The 12,097-nt window shown below is 40.6% G+C and overlaps 1 protein-coding gene across 1 annotated transcript in view; it reads right to left on the bottom strand.

The window, feature by feature from the left end:
- Positions 1 to 8,671, bottom strand: part of allc (allantoicase) — a 33,525-nt gene extending 24,854 nt beyond the window's left edge. Inside the window, exons 1-2 of the mRNA XM_020516820.2 lie at positions 8,635 to 8,671; positions 7,265 to 7,432 (exon numbers count right to left, since the gene is read on the bottom strand). Coding sequence (XP_020372409.1) covers positions 7,265 to 7,354 — 90 coding nt within the window. The 5' untranslated portion in view covers positions 7,355 to 7,432; positions 8,635 to 8,671. The remainder of the gene's footprint in view (positions 1 to 7,264; positions 7,433 to 8,634) is intronic.
- Between the last annotated feature and the right edge of the window lie 3,426 nt (positions 8,672 to 12,097).

Here is a 12,097-nt window from a genome sequence, read left to right as displayed (position 1 = left end):
GTTGGACAGACAAAGGAGTTGCTAACGATCAGGATGGGAGGGTGAATTAACATTAACAACTATTAACCAACCCATTAACAACTACTCACCCTCCCAGCCTGATCGTTAGCAACTCCTTTGTCTGTCCAACTGTCTTTCTCTCTCTTCGGGCTCTATCCTATCGTTTACTCCCTACCCCGTCCACCTCCCTATTTTCTGCATATAAACTGACGTTTTCCCAGCCACCATCAGTTCTGAGGAAGGGTCACCGGACCCGAAACGTTAACTCTGTTTTCTCCTTCACAGGTGCTGCCAGACCTGCTGAGCTTTTCCAGCAACTTTGTTTTTGTCCATAAGTATCAGTGTTGTCCTTCACATTGGAACTCACTCCAACCCACTCACAGGACCTGATCGCCACTGCTGTGGATACAGGGAACATTGAATTGATGTTTGACGTTTCCTGCATGGTCAGCTACCTATGGGAAAGTGCCCAATGCCTTGCATGTATGTGACCACACAATGTGTTATGAATAAGTTTGGTGATCTGCAACACATCACACGCAGGAATATGATGTGATGGCAATAACCAAACATGGCTTAAAAATTGTAACATGCAAAAATATAAAGTGTTCAGTAGAAAAAGAGAAGTTATAAAGGGAGGTGAGAATGGCATTCATGGTTTGGAAAGGCATTGCAGTATTGAAAAGAAGGGATGTTCTTGAAAAAGCAAGGACAGAAACTATTTGGTTTGAGTTGAGAAGTAAAAAGCTAAAATCCTGCTACTTGGAGTATGCTATTGGCTACTAATAGTGAGCGAGTGATAGAGAAACAGAACTGCAAGGAAATTACAGAAATATGCAAGAGCTAATTAGGGAAGATACTGAAAGACTAATTACCCAAAAATCAATTGAGAAAATGTTAGGTTAAAGAATAAGGAGGGGGAGGAATTTATGAAATGTATTCAGGAAAACTTCACAAATAGAAAGAACCTATTTTGGGGTCTAGTGCTGGAAAATGAGGTGAGTCAAGTTGACCAGCTGTGGAGGACTATTTGGGTAAGAGTGATCATCATATCATAAAGTTTAGATTAGTAATGGAAAAAAGTAGAGAACAATCTAATATAAAACTTCTAAATTAGAAGAGGACTAATTTAATTGAGAAGGGATTGAGTCAGGGCAAAATAAAATCCGTGACTAACCGGAAGAACTGTAATGAACAGTAGGTAACAGGTAGTCTTTAAGAAAGAATTGCTTCAGGTGTAAGATTGATGCATTCCGAAAAGATCAAGCAATAAGGGGGCCAAAAACAGGCTTCTTCAATGGCAAATGAGGTAAAGATCATGACGAAAAAGAAAAGGAGGATGTATAATACATGCTAGAAGATATCTTCAAGTGAGTTCCAGGCCAAATACAATAGGTTGAGAGTGGGCATAAAAGTAAAATAAGACAGACGAAGACAGAATATGAGATGTTATCCAACTACTTAAGAAGTGAGTGAGAGAGAAAGAAGGGAACGACTGATCTGTCAGTCTTTCATCAGTAGTAGGGAAAAATGCTACAGTATATTCTAAAGGATATGATAAATGAACACTTGCACAGAAAGTATTTGAATTGGGCATAGAATGGATTTGCAAATGGGAAATTGTGGGTTTTTTTCTATTCATAAGTGGTGATGAGCGGCTTCCTCAAACCACTGCAAACCAAATGCTGTAGATTGACCCTCAATGCTGTTAGGGAGGAAGTTCCGTGATTTTGATCCAACAACAAATTTCTTTGGATGGTCCTAACAAAATTGTTAAAGGGGAGTCGCTGGATATAGTGTACTTGTATCTTCAGCTGGCTTTTGATAAGGTCCTTACAGGAGATTGGTTAACACAATTAAAGCACATTGTATGCAAGGTGATGTGCTGGCAAAGATTAATGATTGGCTATGAGCCAAAAGCAGAGAGTAGGAATAAATGGATCATTCTCACGTTGGCAGGTTGTGACTAGTGGAATACTGAAAGGATCAGTACTTGGCAACTGGCTGTTCACAACATTTAACAATAATTTGGAAGTGGAACCAAAAGTAATATTTCCAAATTTGCAAATGATACAAAGTTAAGTGGGCATTTGTGTTATGAAAAAGATGTAATGTGGCTTCAGGAGGTTTTGAACTGTGTTACTGAGTGGGTAAGAACATGGCAAATGGAATATAATACAGCAAAATGTGGGGTTATTCACTTTGGTAGGAGGTAAAGTTGTGCAGAGTGTACCTTAAATCTTAAGAGGTTGGAAAGTGTAGATGTACAGAGGGATCTAGGGGGTCTTTACCAATAAGTCACTGAAACTAACTTGCAGGTACAGCAAGCTATCAGAGAGATGAATGAAATGTTAGCCTTTATTGCAAGATGATTTGAGTACAGGGGAAATGAAGTCTTGTTTCAACTGTATAGGAGCTTGGTTAGACTGCACCTGGAGTACTGTGTGCAGTTCTCATCTCCGGAAAGATATTATTTTCATAAAGAAAGTGCAACAAAGACTTGTTTCCAGAATGGTGGGATTGACCTTTGAAGAGAGAATGGTGAAAGTGGCCCAGCATTCTCTAGAGATTTGAAGACTGAGAGGTGATCTCAAAGAGACTTACAGAATGCTTAAAAGGATAAATATGGTACATGCAGGTATGATATTACCCCTGATCACAGTCGAGAGACTGGGGGTACAATTTAAAAATAAGGAGGGTGCCAATTAGGACCAAGATGAGAAGAACTTTTTTGGTTACTGGAAAGGTGGTGAATCTTTGGAATTCTCCACTTGACAGAACTGTGGAAGCTCAATCTTTGAGAACGTTCAAAGTATATATTGATAGATTACTGATTAATAATGTGTAAAGAGATATGGAGATAGTGTGGGGTGGATTTTAAGAAAGGCTGGTATGACATAATAGCCTGGTTGATAAAAGTGAAATCCTGGACTTTGAGAGTTGTCGGGCAGTGGTGTTCCCTGAGGATCAATGTTATGATATAAATGGTTATCCTTCCTTATTTCCACCTGCACTTCTGTTTGTAATCGTGATGCAGGCATCTGAACCAGGTGATTTACCTACTCTAAGCACTGTCAGGGTTTCTAGTGCTTCCTTCAAATATCACACTATCCATCGTCTTCACTGTCCCTGTTTTGGAAGATAGAAACAAAAGTAGGCAATTCAGCTTATCGAGCTTGCTGGCCCATTTAATATGATTATAACGGGTCAAACACTTCAGTGCCTTTTACACACACAATCCCCATAACGCTTTAGACATTGGAATACAGGGTCAAACTTTGAAACTGCACATGATGATTACCAAACTTGGAGAAGTGGCAAACAGAGATCATGATATAAATTTTCCACAACAGGGCATAAATAGCCAAATGGAGAAGCAATATAGACTTAATGACACAGTTCTAAAGAGTGTTCAGCAACAGAGGGAACTTGGGTGTAATGTGCTTCAATCTTTGAAAGTGAAAGGACATAATGAAAAAATAGATTAGAAAGTACATGAGATTCTGGGTTCCATAAATAGGCGCATTGGGTACAAAAAAAGGGAGGTTGTGCTGAACCTCTGTAAAGCTCTGGTTAGGCTCCAACAAGAATACTGTATCCAGTTCCAGTCACCACAATTTAGGAAAGACCTAAGTGCCCTTGCAAGCGTGCCAAAGAGATGTACCAGAATAATTCCCCTTGGAGCAAAGGTAACCAAGAGGAGAACTAATGGAGCTGTACAAGATTGTGATGAGGTTTTGATAAGTAGACATATTATCCATTGTACAAGGACTAGAATACATAGATTTAAGACTTTGCTAAAAGATTCAGGGAGAGCATGAGGCAAAATATTTTTACACAGTGATCTGGAACTCATCACCTTTGAGGGTGATAGAAACAAACTAATTTTAAAAGGAAATTGCAAGGGTACATGAGGAAATAAAGGCATTCGCACTGCTACAAGAATTTATTGGAGAGGGGGACAGATTGGGTTGCTTTACAAACATACAAACAAGATAAGAAGAGTAATCCACTTGGCCCTTCAATCCTGCTCTAACATTCAATAAAATCATATCCAATCTAGTTTTTAGCTCACTCTACAACTCCTGCAAATCCCTGAGAATCTTTCAGCCCCTTGGTAATCAAGAATCTCTTTATCTCTGCCTTAAAAATATTTAAAGATTCTGCATCCACTGACTTTGAGGAAGGGAATTCCAAAGACCCACAACCCTCTGAATATGTTTCCTCATCCTTAACTAGATGTCATCCCTGGACACTACAGCATACCCAATCCACCTGATTTGCACGTCTTTAGACTGTGGGAAGAAACCAGAACCACCCAGAGGAAACCCATACAGATGCAGGGAGAATGTACAAAATCCACACAGATGGACAGCTGAGGGTAGAATTGAACCCAGGTCCCCTGGCACTGTGAGGCACCAGTGTTAGCCACTGTGCCACACCAAATGGGAGCATCATATTTTCAAACTAGTTCTCGGTTCCCCCACAAGAGAAAACACCCTGTTGAAATCTGTCCAAGCAATTTCCCTCAGGATCTTATATGTTTCAATTAAGTCACCCCTGAATCTTCTAAACTCCAGAGAATACAGCTATAGCCAGTCTGGCCCTTCCTTATAAGGCAATCAACTCATTCCAGGTATTAGTCTGGTAAACCTTCTCTGAACTGTTCCCAACACATTAACATCCTTCTGTAATTATGGTAACCAGGACTGTACACAGTGCTCCAGATACAGTCTCACCAATACCCTGTATAACTGAAGCATAACTTCCCTTCTCTTGTATCAATTCTTCTCATAATAAATCATAACTTCTATTAACTTTCCTGATATTTTTTGTCGAACCTGCATATTAACGTTGCATAATCCATGAATTTGAACACTCAGAGCTCTGCAGCCTCTCACCACTTAGATAATATACTTCTTTCTTATGCTTTCTGCCAAAATGGATATTTTCACATTCTGAGGGCCGATGGGATGAATGTCCTCCTTCTCTGCAGGAAATGACACTGTGGGTGAATTAAATACCCTTGCCTCGGGCAGGTTTGGCGGCAGAATGGCATTTAATCAGACCAGAGGTTGGCAAGTGTAGACCCCACCGTCGTCCAGCTTCCATTCCAATCTACTTCACATCTGGAATACCCATGGACAGCCTCACCAGCAAATCTGTAATGAGTTGTTTGCACTTGGTTATTTTTGGGGGGTTGTGGGGGTTTGTTTCTTGCCACCCCAGCATCTTATAAAGCTGCCAATTGAGTGCTTGAGTTACTTAAAGCAATGGGCCTGCCATGCCAGAGGTGGCACAGGTTTCTCCAGTCAGCAGAAAAAAGCACATCACTTCCATTAACTATTGCCCTATCACACTGTTGTGAAGATAAGTGATTCAAACATTACTGTATATTAATGTTGACTGGATGCAAATGTGCACACCTGTATATTTTGAATGTTTGAAAAGAACGCTTTCCAAAGGAAAGTTCACTAGATACAACAGCAACAATGTTGCATTTACAAGGAATGGGTATTTGGGATAGAAAAGTACAGTTTATATGATCGTCTGAGAGGGGTTACATGGCCCAGGTTGAAATGTTGAACGAAGCGACTGAAATTTGGACCCAGAGGATCCGAAATAACTTGCCTAAGGAATAAATGCCCACCCCACTCTCCCACTCTTTCTCTGCACCTCTTCTTCAAGTGAGTGAGCTGAAAACCCAACAAAAGTCATCTTCACCACTCATGCAGGAATCCTAAAGATGATTTAAGAACCTACTTCACTATCTCCAGGAAGTCAGCCAATCATAGCTGTTCCAGGAAATCACCCTAGTGCCAGCAGTTTGCACATTCCAAGCAACTTTGGCCGTAGAAAACCATTTGGGACAATCTGTGAATCATTCTTTTCTCCTGAGTTTAATTGCCACTTGGCCAAAGTACTTAATATCACTTTGTAAAGTTTTGATGCTCTTATTTTCCTTGGATTTGAGTGTGTTTGTTAGATTTCAAGAAGGGCAGTTACCTTTTTGGCAATAATCTGTACATTTTCTGGAGTAAATTTCGCTTGTGGTAGACTAATTACTATTTAACTACAGAAACTTGGCTGACTTGATTCTGACACTGGATAAATATGGTTGATACCTACATAATTGGCAATATCAATGCTCGAGTTACATTAAAATTTGATGTGCCCAGTGGAGGAGTAGAACAAGGAATCAATGCACCCCTCCAACTTCTGTCGTAACAACTCTACGGCTCATTTCTTTATAAAGTGGTTTTTGAGATATAGTGTTTCTGTCAAATCCATATTTATAGTCCATGCCTAATTATCATTACAAAGTAATAGAGGTCGCTGTTCTTGAACTGTTACAGTACCCATTACCACATGGTTGTTAGATAGAGAGTTCCATGATTTTAAAGCAAAGACAGTGTAGGACTACTATGATATTCCTGAGTCAAGGTGGTGCGACTTGGAAAATAGTTGTAAGTAATGATCTTCTCATCCATTCAATGTCCTCATCCTTCAAGGTAGAGGTCATAGATTTAGGAAGTGCTGCTGAAGATCCTTTCACAACTTGCTATAGTGAATACTGTAAATAGTACACAGTGCTGCTGTAACATGCCAGTGATGGAGGGAACGGACATTAAAGCTAATTGAATGAGATAATGGTGATGGAACATTTGAATTCACTGATTAGGCACAAGTATAAATAAGTTGTTGGAGCGATAGTGTAGAATTTGATGAAACCTGATGAGCCTTGATGTACTTGAGCTTGACATTAATCTAATATTGCTGTAAAAGTATGTTTAATTGTGTCAGTAATAGTCATCATCGTTTAGTTAATTCCTATGAACATCAACAATAAATGTTTTGAATCCTACCAGTTTTAAGACTAATTATTCTCCAAACAGAACTGAGACTCTAAAGTATGGGTGTGCTGTATAATCAAAGATGGTACCTTTTATATGTGACACGAATATGAGCCCATATTCTATAAATATCAAACACCTTACTTTATATATGAAGAATTGTAGGGTACTTCTCCAGTGACTTAGCCAAAATTACAAACACACGTAGTTTTCTGGCTTTCAATGGGATTTAATTATGTGCTAACTAGTTGTCATATTTTCTGACGTAACAAGAACATCTGCACTACCAAAGTATTCCAATGGTTTTACACTACTTTGGGAAAGTGAAGACCCTTTAATCGAAAATAACTTACTTATTTCTACATTCCATATAGACCTTGTCAGATTCATGAGTACGGACGTGAGCTTACCTTTGCTCCTGTTGTTTCACAAGCCAGGTCATTCAACTGGACAAAGTCCGGAAGATTCTCCATGTTTTTCTGAGTTGGACGAGCTGCCATTGTTCAATCCGTTTTAACAGATGAAATTCTATATGTTTTTGTCTCCCCTGATTAAAATATTCTTGACAAATGAAACTGCTGTAAGAAAACACACAGCCGCCTTTTCTTCTCTGTTACAAAACTTGAATTAATCCAATGTGCAGGACAATGTTAAGATTGAAACATTTTCTCTACAATCCAGAATTTGTTGTGATCCAATACATTATATGTGCAATTGCGCAGTAACACAAATCCTTATGCTAGGTATGATAGAATATGCTTGCAACCCTCTGCAATACCTTATCCCTATTGCATTGATATTAGGGGTCTCTTCAGTACAAGGAAGGGACACCAAAGAGATAGCTCTCTCATCCACAGTCACAAGGCATTTCAGTTTATTCTTAGGTAGGCCAGCTGTATTTGGAAAATGTGGTCCACAGGTAAACTAACTAGTGAACCTCAAAGGAATCACTGGAGACAGCCATCAAAACGATAATTGTTCCTATCCTCACAGCACATCAACCTGCCAGCACAAAGCAATTTCTAGGTCTAAGCTTGCAACAGCTGCTTACTGTTAGAATTTTCTTCAAGGACAAAGACAGAGAAAGCAATATTGAGTTATTGTATATTTTATACCCACCATGAATTACTTCTGTGCAATGATACCTCGGTGCATATCTCTCTCCCTTCATTCACTGTTGAACGCTGCTGCTGTATTTTTGTAATTCCTTTCCTAAATTCCTCTGGCTGTCTATGTATCTCCTCATTTAAAAACCCATCTCATCATCAAGCTTTTAATTACCCTTCATAGTCTGGGGAAAAATGTCTACTTCTAATGTATCTTAGGATGTTTTTCATCTTTAAGGTGATATCCAAATGCAAATTGGTTTATCAAACACTGCACAGTACTTTGTCATCTTTTTCCTAATTACTCAAGGTACTGTATATAATTAAATCTTTCCACTACTTACATACTAACTGATGCATAAAATTAATTTCATGTATTGGCTTTTCATAGGTTTATAGCTGTGCCTTTTAGCAATTGCTGTTGCAGTTGGAATAGATTTTAAATAGGGTTTCCTAACTTTCCAAATCAGCAAGAATTTAAGAATTTTCTGAAAATCTAAACGACAGAAGTAATAACGTTAAATGTCAAAAGGCCGCTAAAAATTTATAAGAAGAAAATCTCATCACGTATTCTAATTATAATGCTTCAACTTGTTCAGATTTATACAAATTACAATTATACCAATTCAAAACTAACATTATTTTGGAATATGCAAGTTATGTTTTTGACATACCACTTTTCCTTCGGTGAACTGGTTTAGAGCCTCATCATTCCAGTCAGTGACTTTGAAATGCAAAAATGTTGTCATCTGTTCAACAGTCCAACTGTAAATCTGCAGGGTGAACTTATAATCAAGCAGTCGCTGACCTGGGCATCATCAGGCATTACAAATTGTGCAAAATGGGAAACAGACTGAAGGTCTGCGCTTCATCAGATTTATTTTCTTGTGCAGCGATTCAATACACAAAATTAAAATCCCTTTCCACTCGCCTTTAATGTGAGCAGCTTCTTTTTTAGCAGATCTTCAACTAAAACTGTTAGATGTAGCAGTTTTCTGTTTGGCACAGATTCTTACTCACCCACCCTAACTCAACCTTTGTACATAACATGATCCCTGAGTTTTGTAACATAAGACAAAAATTAAGGAACTTTAAAACTTTAGGAACTCAGCACTAAATGGTCAATGTTGTCAAAGGAGAAAAATCGTCATGCTACAGTTTTTTTTTAGGTAACTCCTCAGTTTTAAAAAGGGGACCAATGATCCACTTAATATTAATCATTTCTAGTGTGAAAAGTAATTTGTTTTGAAACTTTTTCCCAGCGTAAGAAATGTAAGAGGAACAGAATATAGGAAACATTGTTCCAAGTAGTGGCATCACTTCACAAAGAAGAGAAACAGATTTTGCCGATTTAGGGATGAGGGAAAAGGGTCAGTTTTTCATTCCTTTATTGTCAACGGAGGTGAGGGGAGGATCGTCATGGGTTTTGAAGCTTTGGGAATTAGCGCCAGTGAGATGGGAAAGCTGGAATGGGAGTGATGGGGTTTGACAAAGCTGTGGTGGAGTTTCACAGGGCCACACTGTAGCTTGAGAGTGCTACAGTGGGGTCAGTGGATTTTTACAGTGCTGCAGTTGGACTGCTGGAGTTGACAGAGTACCCCAGTGAACCTCTCACACTTTAACAGTGTTCTGGGGTGCTGCTGGTGTCTGGCAGTACTCCAGCGGAGATGATGCAGTATGTCAGTGCTCCCACTGCACTGGTGGAGTTTGACAGTTCTCAGGTGGGGCTGGTTGAAATTAACAGGTCTTCAGAGAGGCTGCTGGAATTTAACAGTGCAGCAGTGCATTTGTTGCAGTCTGACAGAAATGCAGTGGAGTTTAATAGTGCTCAAGTTGGGCTGGTACATTTTGACAGTGATATTGGGAAGGTGGAGTTTAACAGTAGAATTGGTGACATGGATTTTGACAGCGATATTGGTGAGGTGTGTTTTGACAGTGATATCGGTGAGGTGTGGTTTGACAGTGATATTGGTGATGTGTGGTTTGACAGTGATATCGGTGAGGTGTAGTTTGACAGTGATATTGGTGAAGTGTGGTTTGACAGTGATATTGGTGAGGTGCAGTTTGACAGAGATATTGGTGAGGTGTGGTTTGACGCTGATATTGGTGAGGTGTGGTTTGACAGTGATATTGGTGAGGTGCAGTTTGACAGAGATATTGGTGAGGTGTGGTTTCACAGTGATATTGGTGAGGTGTGGTTTGACAGTGATATTGGTGAGGTGTGGTTTGACAGTGATATTGGTGATGTGTGGCTTGATAGTGATGTTGGTGAGGTGTGATTTGACAGTGATATTGGTGAGGTGTGGTTTGATAGTGATATTGGTGATGTGTGGTTTGACGGTGATATTGGTGAGGTGTGGTTTGACAATGATATTGGTGAGGTGGAGTTTGACAGTGATATTGGTGAGATGTGGTTTGACAGTGATATTGGTGATGTGTGGCTTGATAGTGATGTTGGTGAGGTGTGGTTTGACAGTGATATTGGTGAGGTGGAGTTTGACAGTGATATTGGTGAGGTGTGGTTTGACACTGATATTGGTGAGGTGTGGTTTGACAGTGATATTGGTGAGGTGTGGTTTGACAGTGATATCGGTGAGGTGCAGTTTGACAGTGATATTGGTGAGGTGCAGTTTGACAGTGATATTGGTGAGGTGTGGTTTGACAGTGATATCGGTGATGTGTGGTTTGACAGTGATATCGGTGAGGTGTGATTTGATAGTGATGTTGGTGATGTGTGGTTCGACAGTGATATCGGTGAGGTGTGGTTTGATAGTGATATTGGTGATGTGTGGTTCGACAGTGATATCGGTGAGGTGTGGTTTGATGGTGATGTTGGTTATGTGTGGCTCGACAGTGATATTGGTGAGGTGTGGTTTAACTTCCCAAAACCCTCTCAGCAGGGAGTTATCGCATGCAGACATATGTGTGTTTTAACATTCTGTCTATTGGTGTCGGAGAGGCTGGAGCTATTCATGGTTAGAGGGCGAACTTCGTTTTCCCCAGGGATGTAGGGAAAGTGAGTCTCTATCATAGGAGTGGAGGTAGTGACAGTCTATAATTTCCCAAACTGGGCACTGATGGAGTGCAGCAGTGAGGTTCAGTACTATGGTGGCGGGGATGAGAAGGAGAGACTGTCCCAGGGGGTGTGATGTGGAGATAGTAAAGTTAGAGGATGGGGCAGTGGGTGAGCAAGCATTAGGCCCAAGGTGCGGGGGCTGAGGGATAATAAGGGTATGTCCTAAGGGAGGGAGAAACTGAGGGTCTGTCCAGAAATAAAGTTCTGAGGGTTGGTCTCAGGATTGAGGAAGGGAAGGGGAGCAAGGATCTGTTCTAGGGTGAGGTGGGGAGTGAGGGTGAAGGAAGGGGCAGCCCTAGGGGAGGCTGGAGTGAGAGACCCTGGCCTGGGTTGCTGGGGTGGGGAGGAGAACATTGAGAGTCTATCCTGGGGAGGGAGTTGGACTTAGAATCTGACTTGGGGAAGCAAGGGCTCTATTCAAAGAGAGGTCGGGGGGGGAAAGTCTGTCTTGAATGGGGTTGGTGATGTCTGTCCAAGGAGTGTCAAGAGCAGGGTCTATCCCAGGGGGTGAGGAATATCTGGATGGAGGGCCTGTCCTCCAGCCTGGAGGTAGGAAAGGGGAGGGACATCTGTCATGGCTTGCTCTGGAACTGGGCAAAGCGGCTAGTGGCCAAGGGACCCAGGAGGAGGGGTCAGAAACAATGACTTTCAAATTGCAGAACACCATCAAACATTAATTGCAAGACAGTGTTGCAGAGGGAGAATTACAGGAGATGGAGTTTTAGGTAACTTTTATTAGCAGAGCTAACCTGGAAGCTGAGCAACTGCATTCACTACCTCCAAGTGCCTGGAATTGGGAAATAGTCCCAATACTTAGAATATATGAAATATTCCCATTGTACAGTGTGGGAAATACACTCTGTGTCAAATATACCCAGTGCTCAGTGTGGGAAATACAGTCTGTGTGAAATATATCCAGTGCTCAGTTTGGAAATACACTCTGTGTGAAATATACGCAGTGTTTAGTGTGGGAAATACACTCTGTGTGAAATATATGCAGTGTTCAATGTGGGAAATACACTCTGTGTGAAATACTGCAAGTGCTCAGTGTAGAAATACAC

The sequence above is a fragment of the Rhincodon typus genome, chromosome 5 (assembly GCF_021869965.1).
Source record: "Rhincodon typus isolate 14 chromosome 5, sRhiTyp1.1, whole genome shotgun sequence".
Lineage (NCBI taxonomy): Eukaryota > Metazoa > Chordata > Chondrichthyes > Orectolobiformes > Rhincodontidae > Rhincodon > Rhincodon typus.
This window is presented reverse-complemented; position numbering and strand designations above follow the sequence as displayed.